Source organism: Psittacula echo (assembly GCF_963264785.1).
Source record: "Psittacula echo genome assembly, chromosome: 2".
Lineage (NCBI taxonomy): Eukaryota > Metazoa > Chordata > Aves > Psittaciformes > Psittacidae > Psittacula > Psittacula echo.
Window position 1 is genome coordinate 107,315,718 of NC_137737.1, and position 21,839 is coordinate 107,337,556.

Here is a 21,839-nt window from a genome sequence, read left to right on the forward strand (position 1 = left end):
TGACAGAGCCAACCAGGAAGGATTTGAGGGATCCCAGATGGTGCACTTCAACAGAAAAGCCTCTGAAAGCCTCAGCAAAGGAAATTGAACAGGAACGAGCCAGTTCAGTGATGGGATAACTAGTCAGAGCAGTTCTGGGGCTCCCAGAGAAACCATGTGGCCAAACAGATGGTCCCAGGCAAAGTAGCTTGAGAGGCTTCCACCTTTCGGAAGCGCATGAATTCTCAGCCGCATTTACTTCTCAGAGTTAGCCACCTGTTTCACAAAAGCCCTGGTTTTATTGGTCTCTGTGTGCAACACAGATGAGACATAAGCTTGAATCAGCACTGGAAATGTCATACTTTTGGTATCGTGTTTAGCTGGCTGGTTTTCACTCCCATGAATGACTGAAAGCAACAGCCTCAGAGGAACTGAGAAGATGGGTCCCGGTATCTGTGTGAACATCTGTTTTGTCGAGTTCAGTGAGGGAATTTGGAAACCTTCCCGTGGCCTCATCCAGTGCTCACAGGAGTGTGTGGAGCACAGCACAATACTTGGCTTTACCATTATGTATTTCACATAAAGAAGCATTTTTCTTCCCTTAAAGGAGGAGTCTGGGGCTCTCCTGCCCCAGCTAAATGAAACTGGGGAGTACCATCACAAAAAACCATCACAAAGCACTCAAGCAGCTTGTAAATACTGAGGGTTTTATTTCCACTTCACATGATCTCCAACAGACTCTTCAACAAGACCGATCACAATTTAGGATGCCCAGAGATCTCCATGGTTTTCCCAAAACGAAGGAAGTTCTCAGTAAACACTGTACATTGCCAGTTGAACTGCTAACAATAATTTAAAAACTCTTTTTGTATAGTCAATGCAAGAATACCAACAATAAAAGTACAGTACGGGTAAATTCACAACAATATTACAGTGAAACAGGTTGACTCACATTTACGTGATGGTACAGTAGCAGTATGTACATGCACTAAAGTGCGAGGACCCAGAGGCATGCAAGTCAAGTATCGTAGGTGTATTTTACAGCTAACTCCATAAGACTTTCTGAGGCATTCTTTTTTTTCTTTTTTTACACTTTTTTTTGTGTTTACCTGTATTCCCCTCCATCTCAATTAATACAAGTCTAGTGAACAAGCTTAATGGCTTTCTTCACTACTAAAACGGTATCACTTCAGAGAGTTGAAGCATCTTTAAGAACCTTACTTTTAAAAACTGATAACACTGACATTAAAATAGAATAAAATTAACTTAAGACCCTAGTTTTACATGAAAAAATAATAATAAAATAAAAAACAAACCCAAAGAATCCCAAACCAAAACTGAAAACGCAACAGTGCAAATATAACCAAAAGGCAGTCAGTATTTGGAGAGAGCGCGAGCACGTATTCAAATTCCCTTAAACCTTAATTTACATTTTATTTTAAATCTTACTTTAAATAATTTTTAACCCCCCCCTTTTTTTTTCTTTTTTTGTTAATATACTGTATGTAGAAAAGATGGAGACAAAAATAGTTTTCTCAGCTATGAAAAAAATTAAGTTATTACAGGCACATTAACTGTTTCATTCTAGAAACACCTCTATTTCCCAGGTCGGACATTCAGCAGCTGCGTCTGAGAACATTCTTTGACCTCTCCAAGCAGACCTCTCTCCTTGGTGGCAGAGACGGCTGGCGGGTAACCTGGTGGAGGCGAGTTGCAACCTCCCTATTCCTGTATGGAGTCAGGCCGGCTCGCCTCCCTGGCTGGGGGTCTCTGCTAGTGGCTCCTTGCTTCCGCTCTCCTCCGAGGAAGTCAGGTCTCCGGTGGACTGCGACTGTGAGGCAGTAGGGGAATGTGAAGCCCATCGCGATGGTGGGCGCCGGTTCGCTGGTCTCTCTGGCCGGGAGAAGCAGGGTTGGAGGGACGGGGCTAGTGCAGAACAAGGTAGTTCCTTGGCAGCCAAGAGAGCAAAACAGCGGTTAGTGACCTGCATTAGAAGCCGTCTGGATGCACAAAGAATTAGGAAACGAGAAATAAAACTAAAGCTAAGCATCTGTCATGTTGTGGGACAAAAGCAAGCAGCGAGCACCTGGCTGTGTGTGGGCCCAGGGGTCTGCATATAGATCCGTGATTTATGGAACAGGTAAGGAGAGAATGAAAGAAAGAGGTCTGGGATGAGTTGCAGTAGCTGACAAACCTCTATTTGCTAATTCTCCTTGTGCTAGAAAGAGAAGAGCTGAAAAGTACATTTGCATGATAATTCAGGAAAATCCACTGCTCATCGCATTGCTCTAAATGTTGACTAGGCATAAAAGGACCAGGTTTGGCATTTGCAAGTGGGTTGAAAATCAGCCACTGACTCTTTTTGTCTGCTTCATTGCTTCAGAGTTCAGACTGACAAGCAGGAAAGAGTTCTTGGCAGAAGAATAATGACAATGGGACTACTTCTGATCTCCAAATGGATTAAAGATGAGGCTTACCTACAGATTACATCTCCTGGAACATCACTTGTTACTGCCAGCTGCTGAAGCCTGAATTACAGGGTTCAGTGGTACTGTATGTTAAAGATGACATTCACAGATACGGAAGAAAATGGAAATTTCATTCCTACACCAACTTTCCACTGCTCAGGCTCGGTTAGCCTGCCTTTGTGATTAGAAGCAATCTGCAGTTGACATTTTTCTCTCTGGCACTAAGTCGGTAATTGCCTCTAATATTTATGGACTTTGCTCTTCGCACAGCTAGACTTCCTGCCTTGCTCAGAATGCTCCTTACACATCAAGATGAGTGACTGTGGGAGCAAGCCTGTCTTGTAGTGCCAAAGCCAAACTTCTGTATTTCTCTGCGTATTTTGTAATTTATAAAAGCAAATCAGAGGAGTTTGTCAATGTATAGAAATGCGTACATTGAGGAGCAGTCACTGGGAGGACAAGAGAGTTCAATAAAAACAAGTTTCAAAGTCAGAATGCAAACTAGTGATAGATGAAGACAGAGACCAGAAATGATACAATGCAAACGAAAAGCGCTGGCACGCTTAAAGCACAGGGAAACCAAGGCAGCAGTAGAACAATACAAGAGGAAGGAAAGGATTCAGTGCATTATTTCCCATGGAGAAGGAGATGTGTGACTAGGGATGGAGAATACTGGAGTAGGTAACATGATGTGATTGGCAGTGAACAAACAAGGTGATACACCATTGAACTTTTCCGTTGCAGTGGGAGGACCAAACATGAATGCTACATGACAGAAAGATCAGTTTTGAAGACACAGACTGAGGTATGGGAAATGGAGCTTGTGCACGTGCAGTTTTTGGATAGAGGGCATTGTCAGACTTGTGGAAGCCTCTGCGAAGGGTGAACCTTGGTGCCTTTGGCCAATACGCAGCCAATAGGGTGATCTACAGTCACACAATGCTGCTTGAGCCAGAGCTGTGCTCATCTGCCCTTGCTACTTGCAGAGAACAAGACTAGTGAGCCACTGCAGAAGCTGGTCAGGGGACTATAGAGCTTAGGCCTGCACTGCCCCATCTCTGCATCATAAACTTGACAACAACCTTTGCTAAAACAACAGTGAGGCTGAAATATAAATCTGTGCTAATAAGAAGAGCGACTCTGTGTCCTTACTTCACCTTATCCCATTGCGCCTGGGGCAACATATGGTCTGTGAAAGCTGTCACTAGACAGATTTGTTAAGAGAAATCCATATGCACAGCAACACTCACAGGCAGTGCAACATGGTGAATTGAGGCTATGGGATTTATGGGTTTTGTCTTCGCTTCTTTCTTCTAAACAGTGGCTTAAAATGATATCTCTATAGCCCTGCTTGCTTCTGGCTGCTTTATCCTAGTGTCATAGCAGCAATTTAGAGTTAGCATGGAGATAACAAAATTTATTTAAACTGCTGCCTCTCAGTTCAAAAGCCTCTCTTCAGCATGCCTGCAGATGTTGGTCAGCTTTTACTGAATGGCAGGGTTAAGCTCATCTTATCTGTGATGCACACATGCCCAGCACAACACAAGGCTGTGCTGTTGATGGATGTTGCTCCAGGGCCAACAAGTGACTGTCAGTGTAATTCTTATAACATGCTGGCTGCTGAGTCAGTCGCTGCCACCTGCAGCATGGCTTCCTCTGCTATGGAAATCCAACCATGAGAAGGAAAATGTCCGGAATGGTCTGTAAAAGCTCCTCCTCACTTACCACACGTAGCTTCATAGCTACAAATGTTTTTAAAAACATTAATGTCCTGTGAGTTATTTATTTTGGTGGTTGCTGGGAGGTGTGGGTGGACAGGCAGCACTTCCGAGCCTGGCCATTGAAAATGGGAAAGATGATTTCAGCTTTAGTTTCTAGCTATTTCCTGACCCAGGCTGTCAGCCACCATGGCTATGCCTGTATTAATAAATAAACAAAAGAGTTTTCTGGCTCTGAGGTGGAGTGGATGCTCACAGCTCATGTCTGCAAAGCTTCCCTTCCTCTGCTGCAGCACCCCCAGCCAATGGCCAAAACTGGGCCAGGAACAGCTTAATGAGCAAAGGTGGCCTTCAGCCATGGGTTGGTGCTGGAGTCCCCTCCTCAGCCCCCTCCACCTGCTCCTGTAGCCATGGCCAGAGGGAATGCACCACAAAGCAGTCAGGAGCCCTGAGCAGTGCTTTGCATCTGTAGACAAAACAGTAATAAAAATCACCATCCCTGGAGACATTCAAGGCCAGGCTGGATGTGGTTCTAGGCAACCTGATCTAGTTAAAGATGTCACTGCCCATTGCATGGGGTTGGAACTAGGTGACCTTTGAGGATCCCTTCCAACCCAAACTATTCTATGATGCTGTGATTTTGTGAAGTTTCCTATAAATCTGAATCCCCTCGCCCCCAGTATTTTTACATAGCTTTACGTTGGTCTTAAATTTTGCCAATTTTTTAAAGTTTAACAAAAAACGCCAACAGCACAAAGTTTGACTGAACTGTGACCTTCTTACAGCCCGTGCTGCCGCAGGAGACAGCAGGCGGGCTCCTATCCTGAGTGCTTCCTGATTGTTGCATCCGAAGGACCCTACAGAGATGGTGGGTGCACGCTGATACCTCTGGAGCTGTGGTCATTTATTTCCCTTCGTTAACACACATGTTCAAAAAAGACCGCTTTTGGAAAGCTCTGGAAACAAGGTAGAAAGGACTTACAGCAGTGAGGCAGGCAGGGTTAGAGTCCCCAGGGGGCAGTTAATAAGACAGTTTGGTTCTGGACAGAACAGACAGAAAAGAAAAAGAAAGCAAGTAGGTTGGAAAGAACTGGTTTAATCAATTATGTTTTTAAAGTGAAGATTTCATGTCAGCAAGGAAGAAGTCTCCAGATGTTACTCCCCATTCAGATCATGTTACCGCTGTTATCACAGGGAAACTAATAATCAAAGATAAAAGACAAGCCACTAGTAGAAAAAGATTTAGAAAGGAAGGAAGCAAACAAACCGTTTACAATCCTAGCACAGTCTCAGAAGTGGACACAGCATCAAACAAACCAAACATTTCTATTCAGCAGAGAAACACATCTGATACATTTTGCCAACTTTGGTAGGGCTAGGGAAAAACCACATTTCTATGAAAGAGGAATAAAGCTATATTCTTCCCCCCCCCCCCCCCCTTGTTTGATTTCAAGAGAGAACTTCTGTTTTGGAAATATTTAACAAGTGAAAAGGTGACCGATATTTTATGTTGCTCATGTTCCTCACGTTGCTCATGTGTATGTTGCTCAGGTTTCATGAAAGTCCTTTGCCTCACCCTTCTTCCTTGCTCCTATTTAACAGTGATGCTGGATGAGACTAAAACTAAATCAAACGCCCTTTAACTCTGGCAACGCCTTCCCTTCTTTTTAACATTCCCCCTCCCATGCTGAATGGTTCAGCGGCAAGTGTGTGGCAAATGCTCTGCCCCAGCGAGGAGAGGACATAGCAGCTGCCCTCTCCTCTGTGGGTCTGTGTGGATGGTCCTTGCGCAGTGCTGACTCTAGAAGTGGGTCTGACCCACTTCCAGGACTGTTGTGTAATCTCCACTGTTTACAGCCTTGATAGTCATGGGAGAAAAAATGTCCATACAGCTCTTATGCCATTAGTTGGGTAATGCTAAGCTGCATTTTTAATAGTAATATTTATTAATCCCATGATATGCAAGTAAGATAGTGCTTTAGTCAGTTAGTAGGATAAGACAGTAGTAGACTACACTGAGTGGATATGAATTTGCTTGTAAGCAGCTCTAGGCAACTTAGAAAATACAAAGTTATTACTACCATGTATGCATATACATTCACTTGCACATATATATATGTATGTAAGCATATAAATATATATATGACCTAGATTTCTTATTTGCAGCAGGAATATAAGAGGAAATTATGTAACTAAACCACTCAGAAGGTCAAATTAAAGAAAAGCCACCAACAGGTGCTCCATGCAAGTCTAAAAGTCATTAATATACCACGCCATGCAAAACCAAGAAGGCGTTAGGTGGTAAGAATATGCTTGTCCTGGCTGGAAACCAACAGGTGAAGGGGGAGCAGAGCAGGGATCTATGGGAGGGTGGCAGGGGCAGCGCTGACATGAAGCTGCCCCAAGCACAGCCTGCATCCTCCAAGATCCTCATTTGCTGAACTGCTGTGCCTGGCTTTGTACAAAATGTGCTAAGTGGAATTTGTACAAAGTGTAATTTGTGTGGTCAGTGTAATCCATAAATAACCCCAGGCAGCTGCAGACTTGAAACTTATTTGTGGTTTTCTTTTCAGCAGCAAACCCATGCTCCATTAAGTACATCTTGCAGAGCACCACCTCACAGAGGGAAAGCTAAACTCCTCCTGTGAATGCCCAACACCTTCCTTTTCAGCGCATGTTCCTGAAAAATGACAGTACCATCCAAAGATCATAACAACCAAGTAAGTGTTGCAAGGAAAAACAAGTCTCAGCTCTGAGGCATGGAACTCACAAAATTAGGCAAAAGATATTGATAATTCAAAAAGAAGAGCAATTTTCTGCCAGGTTGATGGTCAATGAGTTTTAGCTAAACAGCATTGACCCACATCTCTCCATGCATCAAACTTAGGTACTGATGCTAGTTGTACTTTGCCAGCAGTGATTTGTGATGATGTGGGATGACATCTCTTTACCTGCACCTGAAATCTGCTGAGACATTTAAAAGATGCAGGAGGAAATCTAGAATTTTCAGGGACACCTTGAAGGCAAAGTGGAGTTGAACCTGTAAGGGTACAACACACTTTCTAACAAGGACCAGTAGTGTATTCCCAGTATTTAAAACTAAGGACAAAATGAAGAGATAGCTAGAAAGAGTCAAACAAATGAGGCTGCTTTCCACTTTTATTCACGCTGAGGTTTATGCATAAAGACCACTTTCATTCACTGTTATTTATGTGTATGTGGTTTCTTTTTTTATGTACAAACTCCCCTATTTCTATCTGTTTAAACTGCATATAAGGAATATATCCTCAGCTTTGGATTCTCTGTTAGGCAAAAAAGATCAGGTCCTCTGAGGAGAGCCTACAAAAGAGGAACCGATTGTCCATTGAGAACCCCCCCACTAGCTCAAGGCAAACTGCAGACCAAAAGTCTCAGCACTCAGATGCCCGCAAGGTCCTTCAAGGCAAATGTTGAGTTAGAAACTGGGGTTGGAACCTTCTCTTAAGGCTATCTTAAGGCAGGAGTGGTAGGAATCAGCCCACTGATGCCAAGGTGGGATGTCTGGAGCGTGCAGGGGTCAAGGAGGAGCTGCTGACCTGTGGTCAGGGCCCGCCAAACCATCAGGATGCTAAAGGAGCAGCATGGAGCAGACAGGATGGTAGGCTTCTGCCCCTGAGCTGGGGAGTATCACCGACCAGCCGGGCACATGCCACTGCAGTGCCGTACCAGAAAGGCAACATGTGCTGGTAAGAGCTGGGCATAATTCAGCTTCTCTGGGCCTCCTCAGGGCAACACCCTCCTGGGCACAGAAACAGGAGGCTCAAACACTGATAACTGAAAGCTTTTGTCCATCATTGCACTCTCTTTTTTGTTGATTGCTGTAGCACATTACTGTACCTGAGACTCTGACCCCCAATACCTGCACACACTTGCTGAGACAGGTGATGATTGCTACACTCTTGAAAGCAAAATATCAATAAAGAGTTCTCAAACACTAAGTAGGTATGTGCTTAGACTAGTTGATTATACATTTTTTTTCTTATTTTTGTGAGGCAGCAACAGGCAGTACCAAACATCATGCCATTTAATCACATTCTCAGACCCAAGCCAAACTTCATCAGATACATCCAGAAAAGGTATACTGAAAGCCCTTCAAGGTACTGAAGAAACCTTTTCACACACACCTGTAAACACTCACTCTTGTGTAGAAGAGTCTACCTTTCCGTAAAAGAGAAACTTACTCAAACCTAGAGTCCCTAGAGCATCTGTAACACGTGGTGTGACAGAAACCCCTTATCCCAGTCATTCAGGGAAGAACCATTTCTATCCTGTAAAGGCATCTTTATCCTATAAGGGATAAAGCTCTTCTGATGCTTTCAAGCCTGATAAGCTGTCAAGATAGAAACTCAATTCTTTAACGAGTTCTTCAGTGACTAGTCCAATAGTTTCATGACTGGAACTCGGTGGTGGTACCACAACAGGACTAGGATATTCATTGTAAATACTTACTAGGATTGCAAGCGATATCATAGTGCATTTGTTCAAAGAAGAGTGCATTTAGCTATAGGAGGAAAAACAAACAAACTCATTACCTCTATGGACCCTGGATCTACTTTGACAATTTCTCCTGTGCTGTGGTCATTGCTAAGATTTGGTGGGCTGTGTGAAGGTAGCCTTCTCTCTTCCTTTAAGGCATGCTCCAAAAGTTTCTTATTCAAGATCCTGGCAGCATTTTCTGTAAGTGTGTACCCTGGAGGAGCAGATAAGTCCTGTCTGATACTTGTCACCTCAGTCCCTTCTTCCTTTTGCGTCTCTGTCCCCAACCGAAGAGGACTGGGTGATCTGCCACGGGCATTTGTACATGGCTCCTGCACTGGGCCCAGTTCTGGTCTGGGTTCTGCTGACCTGGACCGGCTGCTAGACCTGGGGCATTTTTGGAAGGTCTCATGAAAGATGGGGCTATGGTCAATAATGTTGAACAAACTGGAGAGGCCATCGTTGATAGTGGTGTGGACAGGACTCTCCCTTGTAGTAGTTGATCTAGCCCAAGCGGACTCACTGAATCCTTTCTGAGGTGTGCCAGGCAAAGTCCGGTTATTTGGCTGGTCTGATTTGGGAAGGATTTTTCTTTGCAGCTTTGGAGAGCCATATTTGGGGGAGCAGCATGTGCGTTCAAACTTAGCCTGGACCTTTTCAATGACGGGGGTCACTTGCCTGCTTCTTAGGCTTCTGGATGGTGAAGAGACAGGCGTGGACCCCCCCTTTGGTGTCAGACACTTGTGTGGACTGCTGGTGATATTGCGCAGGGTTTCTGTCTGCAAGCCAACACTGATGGTCTGAGTGGTCTGCGTCCCTGTCGTTCTCATACCATTAGTTTGACATGCGGTGTCCTTAAACTGAGGCTCTGTTGAATTAGAGCGTATTGCATTTCGGACAGAGAAAGCGACCTCCTTCATGTCATCACTCATATTTTTGGACATCTCCAAGTTGTGCAAGGGTGAGGCAAAGCCCACAGTAGTGCAAATAGGACGTTCAATGGGATGAAGACCACTCTCCAGAAAATCCTTATGATGTTTGGCCAGGTCACAAGACCATCTTCCAAACATATCCGAGGAAGCACCTTTTGTCTCAGCTACATTCCCCATAGCTTTGGTCACAGAAAACAGGAAGTCTGGCTCAGCCTGGCTTTTCCCTTCACTGCCAGTTATCACTGAGTTATCAAACCTACGGACAACCGGTGGGCTGTGAAAGACCCGAACTCCCATTTTCTCAGTTACACCGTGACTCCTCGTTGGCTGCTTCTGGCAGTGCTCCGGGCTGGTCATGGTGTTAGTTGTCATAGTGACACTGGTGGTGAGGTACCATGATGATGCCTGGAAAGGATCTGAAGCAGGGTCATTCCCAGCTTTCCCAATTTCTGTCCTTTCTGCCCAGCCATCTGCAGGCTTCTCGCTGGCCCCACCATGGTTCCTAGTGTTACTGTAATCCCAGTTTTTGTTGAACTCTTCGATGTATTTCAAATCATCAGGAGACAAGGGAGGGGTTAGGTCATCTTTGCTGCTGGATGAAGGCAAGTTTTTGTCTGGTAGGAATGGAGAAATATCCATCAGGCGCTGAAATTCTGACATGGAAGAAACGGACATCGCCCTGGAGACGGGAACATGAGAGTGTCACTCGTAGGCTTGGAAACTCGCAGTCATTTATTTTCAGCAGTAAACTAACTCAGAAACCCCAACTTTCACTCTCTGCTTATAATAACAATCACATTAGCTGTCTCTTTCACTAAAGTTCCCTTTTATTACCCTTAAAATAGCTGTGAAATTCAAGCACTCCTGACGTGTCATTAAGAGTACCAAATGGGTTATTAATAGGTTTTAATTTACTGCTTTCTCATGGATTACTGCTTGGCAAATGTCTGAAATATGGGAGCAGTAGACATACGGGAGCAGGATTTCAGAAATACACCATTCACAGAAAATGAGCATTTGTGACAGTATGAGGAATGCTTTTCAAAGCAAGTGTGGAGTTTTTCTGACTTGCCGGGAAATCAGCAAATCCAGCCCCATTCCTGAGGTTGCCTAGGCTGCGTAGCTGGTGCGTAGCGATGTGGGACATCCAGCCTAGGTGCCATTACACTGAACTGGTTTGGTGAGCTGCACTTGTGCTAAAATTCAACCAAAGGGAATCGCTGTGTGATAACCCTGGATTTTGGGCTTTCCTGCGTTTTGCTAGTTTGTACAAATCACAAGCATCCAGCTGAGCCGTCCTATTGCTTTGTTTTAAGCAAAAATAACAAAAAAGCAGCTTTCTGAATGAGACTACTTAAAAATGCAAATGAGCGTAGTTATGAGATTCAGCTCAATGAGGTAACTCAAGCTGGGTGAGGTTTCAGCAAGCAGTGGTTTTAAAATATCAGGGATCCACAGGATACAGTCAAATAACACTGAGTTTTTAATCAAGAGCACCAGCTGCAGTCAGGGTGCATCAACATTAAGGACTTAGGTGAGACCAGGAATGCAGTTTTGAAGTGGATCTCCTGTTCAGATGCTCTGGTTTGCATCAGAAGGTAATTCAGAGAGAATGGGCTAGGTTCCTTTGGGAGGAAAGTGAGCTGGAAAGCACAAGTAATGCACCCTAGGCTTAGGTGGGTATTTAGCCCATGGGATCATACTAGAACTAGTCCAAAGCAAAATATCCCTGACATGCAGGTGTATGTCAGGTCCTCAGCACCAACTGTTTTCCTCTATGTATTGACGAGTGCAGGTCTGAACTATTTCATAGATTCACAGAATGGTTTGGGTTGGAAAAGACCTTAAGATCACCCAGTTTCAACCCACCTGCCATGGACAGGGACACCACACACTAAACCCAGTGTCACCCAAGACTTCATCCAACCTGGCCTTGAACGCTGTCAGAGACAGAGCATTCACAGCTTCCTTGGGCAACTTGTACCAGTGCCTCACCACCCTCACAGTACTTGCTAAGGTAGGTTTAGCCTTCAGTGTAAGCTGCAGCTTTATGCACTTTGATACAGTTTGATCATTGTGCTACACAACTGAATGTGGTCCAAGTTAATCAGAGTAGAACAAAAGCATATTGAGACAAATTAATCCCTGAGTAAATCTATTAATCTGGATCATAGGCTACTTAGGAAGCGGCATGGCTATGCCCCAGGTCTGTGGTTTGGGCACCAGAGAGCTATAGCTCTGGGAGCTGAGCATTTGCTGGGTTTTTCCCTGTAAGCTTTACTCACCTTTGAAGATTTCCTTTGTGTGTTTCTTCCTCCTGAAGAAAACCAGAAACAAAGAGGATAAGTTATTTCTGAACCTGCTGGTGGCGTCACCTTGTGGGTATTTTGTCATTCATTTCCCATTAGTTGTACCAGGCATGTTTGTCTCTAAAAAGTGCCTGATTTTCCTTCTGATAAGGAATTGCCAGTGGGAGTATTTTTCCCTATGTACACAGGAATGGACACTCCCATCACAACCACAGACTTCACAGGAAAACCTGTATCCCAAATCTACAACAGCCTTGAACTGTTATAGTCCTGTGCAATCACAAATGGAGGTAAGCTGCAAATGGCTTTTTTCCCCATGTACAATATATTGGTTTGGACCATATATTTGTGACTGAATTTGTTCTCTGAAGGTAATCTGCTTTATGCCAGAGACTGTGATGAAGTAAGAGATAAACCAGGGTCCTTCGACATAAGATTTCATTATATATTCTCTAGGAACTAACAAATGGCACCAGTCAAAACTCATTAAGCTAGCTACATTAAATGTGCGGGAAGACTGTTACTTGTTTCATAGGGGGGATACCTACGGCTTGCTAACAACATTAAGTGTTGTTATGGCAATTATTTCCCTGTGACAATTCCCATAAATGAGTTGGGTTTTAACACATACTTGTGAAGCAATTGCTCTACAGTTATCATTTAACTGCTTGCTTATGTTTCTAATAAACTATAGGGCATACAAAATATGATCAGGAAAAAAAGAGTGTTAGTACTCATGCAATCAGAAACATTACCAAGTACACACAAGTGTATTACAAATTGTGACTATTCAAAATGTGCACTGCTTAACTCAGCAGATACCTTCCTGGTATTTATTCAGAGTCAGGGGTAAAAATAGCAGTGCCAATCCTCCTTGCATTCACTCTGGTGGAAGTCTGGAATAATGTTGGTGGCTTCAGTGGAATTACTGCAGAGTAAATCTGATCTGACTGAATGGAGAATCAGGCTGAAGGCTGGATTGTTTCTACTGCAGTTAGTACCATGAAGAAAATACTGCGGAGAGGAACAGTCAGTAGGCTGCTGTTGCCCCTGTGTATCCTCAGTTAAGCTATTCATTAAACTCCAATCAGTCTCGCTTGAGCAAGCCCTCTGAGGGAAAATGACTTTGCCCAGGTTTCACTAAAGCATGCTTTGAGGGAATGAAGCTATGCAAATATCACCCAGGACCAAAATTTGCTTCCAACGCTTTTGTTAAAGACAGTAACGTCTGAAAAACAGAGAAAGGGGGAAAGAGATCTCCCTTCTTAAATATAAGACTGAATTTGAAGGAAAGAAAAGAGCAATCAAAGTTAAATACAAAACATATATCCCCGACATTGGTACCAACATTCTTCACTGAGCACTTGGACATATATGAAATAGGAGCTAAGAAATAAGGAATATAGGATCCCACACTGCTATATGTACATTTTTGGCACTGAGGGAGGAAAATCTAACTGGAACACACAGGAACCTACAGCTACTTAAAATGTAAGCAGGGTGGCCACATTTCTTGCTTCTCTTAATCTTTTTCTTCTTCTTCCTCTCAAGAAAACTTGGTTTCCCAGACCTTTAGCTGAGTTAACGATGTTATACACCTCAAAGAAATGCTTGGGTCAAATTTTCCCAGGTTAAGGCACACCAGTGAACCTGGTCCTGCAGGAAGCTTGAAATCTGACTTGTTGACAAACTCTTTTCCAGACTAGTCAAATTTTTAAGCCAGAACACACAGGTACATCTTTGACTGGGAAGCTTTGACTTCCCTACTCGCTATAATGAGTACACTCAATACCTCCATTCACATGCTCAGAGCACAAGCTGAATGTGAAACCCACGTGCACCAATCTGAATTTTCAGGCAAAAAGAAAATACTCAAAACCTGCATCAAGCAACCTGCTGCCTTCTTGCTAACTTTAACACCTGTCAGTCTCCAAGTGTTTCTTGTTCTATAACAGCTGCTAGCATTCAAGGAACAATAGAAAATAAGTGAGATATTAGTGTTTTTAAGTTGTGTTTTAAATTTCACAGGAACCATCAGAGTGTACAGTTGTGATTAGTGTGAACACTCTAAGTGCCACTAATATCATATGCCACTTCACAGGTTACTTTGTCCCAGTGTATGGAGGTGGGGACCCTGAGTTTCATTCAGCAACAATATAAACAAAACTGTGAAGACCTGAAACCGGTGAAAGCAAGCCTGCGGTGGCGCAGATTTTAGCAGGGCACAGGCTACATTCACTATGTCCCAATGGCATCTCTTAGCACTGTATTTTACATCTTTACAGCTTTCTGGTGTGATCTCAGGGTAGGTACTTTGCTGATGAAGAATAACTTTATTTATTTAATGTCTCATCTCACTTACTCATGCTAATCTATTTAGAAGGCAATCACAACAGAGCAACCAGAAGTGCCTCTCTACAGCACTTACTGCTTTACTAACAAAATACAGCCTATGTTTCTTCATATAGGTGTATCTGGAAGAGATTTAAGACCTTCTAAACCAATATGTTGTGCCAAATTTAGTTATACATAGTATGCATGGACAGAAGGTGAGGTAATCTTTGGGACCTCTAGGCTGGCTCCCAGATTTACAGGTGATTGACACTTGTCTAATCAGCTCATAACAAGGAATCTTGTCCATACCAAATTCACTACTGGGTAACCGTAAGCACTGCCTGTGACACAGCATCTCACTTCCTACAGCAGGGATGCTGTACCAACTCCGACATAAGAGAGAACACACTGGCTTGATAGAAGGTAGAAGAGCGCATACTTCCGTTAATCCAGTCAAGAATTTCTCCCGCTCCAGCTGTCGAGACCCGGGCTCATCAGACGCATCGGGAGAATCAAGAGACAGTGATTCCAAAAACAGGTTTTCTGTGGCACTGCACCGATCACTCTCCTTCAGCTTAGACAGAGACCGATCCTCAAACTGAATGGCATCTGAATCAGAGTAGGATCTTGACCCCATTGTTCGAGGTACGTGAAGGTTCCCCTGGGTTGTAAATGGACGAAGGTTACTCTCTTTCTGGTCACACAGAAAACCACCTCCTCTTCGCGAGCTCACTTCTTTCTGAAGCTGGAGACAAGGCAAATTGAAAAGAACAGCAATTACTTAGGTAGTGTACGGCAGAACTCATCCTTCCCCAGGAGTGAGGCACCCGTGCCCTGGGGAGGCACCATGAGATCACCACCTGGATCCAAGGATGCTGGCTTCGATGTACTGGTCCTTCTGCAAAGAGGGATGTCTCTAGGACACTGATGTTATTACTCATGGGATTTTGTGTGATTAAATGTGTATATGTATAATTTTGCTTGTTTACACATATATGTATACATATATACACACTGTGTACATACACACAAAGCAATGCATCTGTCTGTATTCTGAATCAACATTGATTGTTATTTAAAAGCAATCTTCATATGAGATCCTAAAGCACTACAAAGTAGAAGCTCAAGGAGGGTAAATAACTTGGAGGCTCATCAAAACAAATAAATTTTTCTTCTTGTCAGCAATACAAAAGTTGCACTTTTATGTATATCACTTGTTTCCAGAGGTGGAAAATTCCACTTAACAGAAGACAAAGGCTTTTCATAATAAATGGTCTAATCCTAGTGCATGTCTGGAAAGTTGACTATTCGTACAGAACAGCACTCTCAAAAGAATGAATTAGGCATGCAAAGCATGTTTAAAGAAAACGCATATTTATAGAAGGGCCATCAAAGCTATTAAATCCACGCTTTGCAAAAGCTGTGTGAAGAGAGGGTAAACCACTACTGAAATTGCCAATCTGAAAATTAGATTATGTAGTCAACTTCTCCTTTAACTGTAAATACAATGAGATAGATGAATGACAGCAGGAATCTGATAAGCAACTGTGATGTTTTGCTAGAGCAGCATGCTAAAATTAATGACAATAACCTGCACATGCAAGTCATTCCCTAAGACCCTGGAGACTGAGAATCTACAAAACGTATTATTTTAATCTTGTTGCATGTGTTTGACAAAATAAACAGACATTGTATTGCTTAATGTAGGTCATAACATTTTAGGTCCCAAATGATTAAATTTGCACTTAGGCTGAAATCAGTGAGATTTTTGCTTGATTCAGGTCTACAAACAGGGGAATGCATCTTCAGTGCTTTGCTGATGATATACAAAATCTGAAACAGTTTTATTAAAAGGAGCTAATTTAAGGTATCCTGTATAGGTAGGGGCTGGAAAGTACAGCTCAAGAGATCCTGTGGTCCATTCCCCAGCATATGGACAAGAACCAAAGCACGGAGAAATGGTCATCCCAGGTTTTCTGTATACACAGTTCTAATAGCAAGCCCTTACAGATATTCAGAGATTCTATAAGGATAAGGATCTGGAAACCTTTATGAGAAAACAGTACAGATACTGGCTCATTCTCTGAATCTCAGACAGCTGACAAGAGAATTGAAGTGAAAAGTACTGGCCTAACATTTAAGAGTGATAATGATTTTGAGTCCATGTGTTTATGCCTTTAAGCACACAACTTTTCATGCAGATGATTTTGCCGGTTTAAATATTTGCAAAAGCACTCTGTGCAGAATTCGCTTTAGGAGCACAGTGGAGGGAGATTCCCTAAGGGAAAACAAAGTGACAGTGTGCTTAAAAAGAATAAAACCCACAACTTTGAGCTCTGAAAAAAAGTAGGCCATCATGTTTTTTATATGCGGGCAGTATTCCCATAACCATCCAGGGTAAAGTAGTAAAGTATTTTATATATTTTATACATTGGTGTGAGCTTTCCTCTTATCATACATGTATTATTCAGGGGCTGCGTGAAAGCAGACAGGCACAACGCATTAGTATGAAATTTGGCACACACTTCTGCTATCTCTTAGATTCTGTTTTTCAAACATACACACTGGTGTAGTCTCCTCATCTTCTATGTATTGCCATACATGGAATACACACAGAAAAACCCTGGGGAGAAGGACTTCAGAGATACACTAATTGTTCCCATATAAAGCAGGGCATAACTGCAATCTGAGAGGATACTCAACTAAAAGCCTGCAAATATTTGGAAGGCTCCTGTCACACAGGGAAATGTTTGATTATAAGCAAAGATGGAGTTACGAAGTTTTACAGGCAGGTAGCCAAGCTTTCAAGTGCTATTTCTGATCATCTAGTCCTCTGAAATTAGCTTGATGCAATATTTTTCATTTCCCCTATCTATTACTAATTCTGTGTACAACTCTGTTGTACAGTAAATATATAGTTGAAGCCTAGAGATTTCCGAATAGTAACAAAAGAAATCAGATCCAGGACTAGTTAAGAGCTACTTTGTAGGCTCTCCCAAGATGACACTGAGACATTATGTCAGCTTTAAAGAGGATTAAAGACTAGGTAACTTAAACAGGGATTTCTGTGTTGCTTCCTTCAATGTGCCCCATTGCCAGGGAATAGAAAAAGCAATCTTTAACCAGGTTAAGTCCCTCAAGCTATTGAGGGTACACTGAAGAGCTAATCTAAAAAACACAGTTCATAGGGACAGCAGCATAAACATCCAAAGAGGTACCAGTGACTCTGGAGGAAAATTTGTGTCTACATTCTTCATATATTGGGATATTTTCTGAGGGTTATTTAATTTCCATTGTGCATGAGGAATGCACTGAAACTCAACAGTTTGAAACCAGCCCAGTCAAGCCATGGAGAACTAGGCACCTTCTGCCACTTAACCCTGGACACCAAGTAATGTGCATGAAGGGCTCTGCTACAAGCCTTTCTAGCTCATTAGCGTTTATTGTTTTATCTTTGGAGACATACTATCAGGCTGCATTATAAGGGGTAGCTCAAAAAGCTGCATGAAGTATACATGAAACCCCTCAGGATAAATGGGAGATTAAAAGATCCAGTATATTGTTTATTGATCTTTAAATTTATAAGATCAAAATCACCTTTCTTCATCTGTAAAACCTTCATATTGGTCACTGCCCATGCAGACCTACACTTTCAGCAGTGATTTTAGAAATATCCGTAGAGTACAGGATTTTCCTAAGTGCTTCTTTGTGGGTTTAACAGCCATAGCTTAAACCGAGGGTAAGTCTTTCACTCATAATGTTTACAGCCTGGTGTCTTTTCTTTAGCTTCTTGTAGCAGCCTAGGCATGGGAACATGAGACACAGATAATGAATCCTTTTAAAAAACTGGTCATGAAGTTATGCTGAGCTTTCATCAATTTAACCTGTGAAACTACTTTGTGCTTCATCCAGTTGTAGTGCTCCCTAGAGAGCATGCACAAATTTGGTGCCGTTCCACCTCTGAGGTCCTAAGGGCAGGAAGTATTCAGTTAATTGAGGACCCACGATTTCAGTTGTTTTTCTTACTTTTCCTGGAATGCATGACTCAGAGCTGAACAATGTTCAGTCAGAAATGATGTATTAACTCTCCCTCATTAAACTCTTTATTTTTTGTATGGGTTCCAGATAGATAGTATTTCCATTAGGTGTAATTTGTCTCTAGTGCTAAGCAGAAGAAAGTTGGATAAGCACAAAAAACAAGGGGACAGGTATGCAGTTATCAGATTTGCAAATGATAGCAAAAGTGCACGCAACATTAATGTATCCAAGGTCAGATGTGTCTTCTGAATATTTAGTATTGATAGCTATTTACTTGTGATCAGTCCGGCCTCCACGTTAACCCCTGGGTTCCTTTGCTAGAGAAAAAGAATTCTGTTGAGACTGAATAGTTACAGCAGCTGCATCTTTGGTGGCTAATTCACAAATGGACAGACCTTTTTGGCAGGAAGCTGTACATCAAACCTTGAATAACCCTGAATGTGGAATTGAGTGTTTTAGCACACAGAGATGCATAAAAGCTTTCAAACAGAATAAATCAATGCGACCATGCCTGTCTGGGGTAATTGAAATGAGGCAGGAAATGGGCTTTAACCTGGAGTTGATTTCTCGTAAGTGGTCTTTTATAGGGATTATGAGCATTTCCCTTTTACTCCCTTGTGTATGTAAATTGTTTTGTAGCATGAGAAACACTGATGTAGCCAAGGAACCAAAATCTTTCCTGTGCTGCTTCTTAATATAGTCTCCTGACCTTGGCCTGAGTGTAGTAATGGTACAATGCCATGTGTTTGGAGCCAGCCATTCCTGACCCCAAGATGACCCCTTACCTGCTCTATCCGCCTGAGCAGCTCCTTCTTTTGACGTTCCCATTCTCTCCGGTCTCTATCAAGCCTGTCCAGGAGCTCCACCTTTTCCCTGTTCCAGTTCTTCTCATTGTGTTGGATTTGCCAGCGGAGGTCCATCACCACACCATGACTCTCAGCCAGAAGCTTCTTGTGCTCCTCTCTTTCCCTTTTAAAGGCTCCTTTTGCATCAGAAGTGAGGCCCATTTCTCCTGAGGTGTTCTCACTCTTCCCTTCCACCTGGCATTAAAGTAAAACATTACTAGAACATTAAACTTCCTGGGGTAAAAGCCTGTGTCTGACAATGAGTTTAAGATCTAACTCCACAAAGATAATGGCAAAATTATGGCAATTCTTAGTTAGATCTTAGGATCTCAATAAATGATCAAATATGTTCAGTTTGAAAACAGTTTTAAAATCAAGACGGTGAAAACCATAGTAAGTAATTTCTCAAGCTCTACCACATCATGCTATTAAGGCATCAGTTATGATCTTTCTGATGTCAATATGGGTACCAGCAATAAAGGAAACATAGAGATAAATTTCAGCCTCATCATCATTCCTGAGACAATCGCCAGGACAAAATCCTCAGCCACTGCTCTGCTTTGTGCACCTGAAACCTAAAGAGAATGCATTCATCTTCTGAAGACACTTTTCCCAGAACTACCCTCAGGAATGGTCTTATTCTACAGCTCCTCACACCTTCCAACAAGTGTGTTAGCAGCAGAAGGGGATGTATCAAGATCACTCCCCCATCTCTGCAGGCTCTGCTGTCTGAACTGATTTCTAGAGCAGTTAACTCATGTACCTTCCTTCCCTTCTCCTTCAGTTCATGCTGAGAGGTCAGCTCAATTGAATCAGAATTGCTGGCCCAAGGTCACAGATTCATAGGAAAATGCAGGCTTGATGGGGTGTCAGGAGGTCTCTAGACCAATCCCCTGATTTCAGCAGGGTTGGCTCTGAGATCAGATTAGGTTGTGCAGGACTTTGCTCAGTTGGATCCTAACAAACCTCCATGGGCAGGGATTGCACATCCTTTCTGGCCAACGTGGGCCACTGCTGGACTGCTGTCAGACTGAAATAAGTGCTCAGTGGTTTTGTGTAAGTTCAAGAGAGTGAAGAATTTAACCTTGAAGCCTGACCTTTTGTTGACAACTCAGTAGATGTGTGAGTGACTCAGAATGGGATACATCTCTGTCCCCTGGCTCTGCAGGTAAACTGAAGGGAAAAGCAGTGAAAGCTCATTTCTGCCTCTGAAGTTAAATTTGTCCTCAAAAAGGAGAGGCAGCAGGTCTGCTGGGAAACATCCTTCTTCAGCAAGAGAGAAGGACAACACTTTCACCTTGCCCTGTGTGGAAAATAAGCCCAAACTTGTGCAAATTCTCAGCCCTTCAGTTAGCAAACAAGACAGGCAGTGAAGCCTGTGAAGGGCAAGAAAGCTGAGAGAGGCAGTGGGGAGAAAGTAAGTGCTCCCGGAGACCAATATCCCAAGAATGTATGTCTGCCATTAGCGTGCAATGCCCAAGCTCCCAAATACAGTGAGTCATCTTGTGCCAGACCATGGGCTCACCCAGACCAGTGCCCTGGCTCTTGTCCCATTTGAGAAGAATACAGGAAGTCTGTAAGTATGAAGACAACTTCAAAAACAAGGCACCTTTAGAATAATTTCCTGGTGTTCAGTGATTTGGGACCTAAAACCTTCTCCAGTCAGAGGCAGTGTCTTTAGACTCAGAAGGCAGTTCTTGGTGCCTATGGAAGGCAGAACAATGTTCCTGGCAAGGAGTCCTGGCTCTGTTTTGACAAAACAGCTCCAATCACAGAGGAAAAGTGCGTTGGTGGCTCCTTAGCACAAAAGTCTAGATGTGACTTTTCTGAACCTGCTATCTATTAAGGGTGGCCAGATGTCTCTCCAAGTACACTGCAGCTTATATTCCTTCTGGGCATTCTAAAGCTGGACCATTGGTCAGAGTCCTAATGAGGGTCCATGTCCTTATGTGCAAGTTCTCAAAGCATACGCAGAGTCTGGCCCCTCATACAAACTCCCTCCTTCTTCCAAACTTTTCTCAGTTCCCAGTTCCCAGAATACTGGGATTTTTCACTTACCCAGCTGGAGGCTGAGAATTACAGGGACTCCTTATTGGCTCAGCATTATCACAATCCCATACTTGGGAGCAATATCATTATTTTTTATCTTAAAGACAATGCCTAAGGATCCTTCTGCCAAATAAGATGCACACGCATTTCTGACAGCCAAGACTTATTTTTAATGATATATGCAGTGCTAATGCTCTAAAGCAGCAAGCAACAGTACATTGTCACCTCTGAGATACAGTGCTTTTGTATCAAAAGAGTTTTCTGTCCTTTTTTTCTTTCTTACACAGAGGATTGAAACATCAAAACGCAAAACTATTGCCAGTGACTATAAATTAGGAGTTGACTCTCTTGAGGAAAATGCTCTTGTTAATTCACCTACTGCTTCACAAAAGAAGTGGAAAACAGCAACAGTGAAGACAACAGTGGGGACTAGAAAAGTCTTGATTTTCTGTGGGCTTGTCAGGGGGTTGGCAGCTCTATACAAAACCTATGGTGGGAGCGTTGTACAGCCCACAACTTCATCACTACCAACCAAAACCACAAAATGATATTATGAGAGGTCCTGTTATCCACACCAACCTGACAGACTTGGCTATTTAGTTAAAGCTGTTGTTATGCCACGTGCTGGGCACAGAATAGCAAAGGATGTTAA

At 42.9% G+C, this 21,839-nt stretch overlaps 1 protein-coding gene across 1 annotated transcript in view; it reads right to left on the reverse strand.

Annotated features, from left to right (window-relative positions):
* Positions 1 to 1,717: 1,717 nt before the first annotated feature.
* MTCL1 (microtubule crosslinking factor 1) overlaps positions 1,718 to 21,839 on the reverse strand; it is a gene marked incomplete at its 3' end in the record, with an annotated part of 96,300 nt that continues 76,178 nt past the window's right edge. Inside the window, exons 11-15 of the mRNA XM_080611184.1 lie at positions 19,079 to 19,333; positions 14,695 to 15,000; positions 11,898 to 11,929; positions 8,737 to 10,291; positions 1,718 to 1,927 (exon numbers count right to left, since the gene is read on the reverse strand). Of these exons, the coding sequence (XP_080467310.1) occupies positions 1,718 to 1,927; positions 8,737 to 10,291; positions 11,898 to 11,929; positions 14,695 to 15,000; positions 19,079 to 19,333 (2,358 nt within the window). The remainder of the gene's footprint in view (positions 1,928 to 8,736; positions 10,292 to 11,897; positions 11,930 to 14,694; positions 15,001 to 19,078; positions 19,334 to 21,839) is intronic.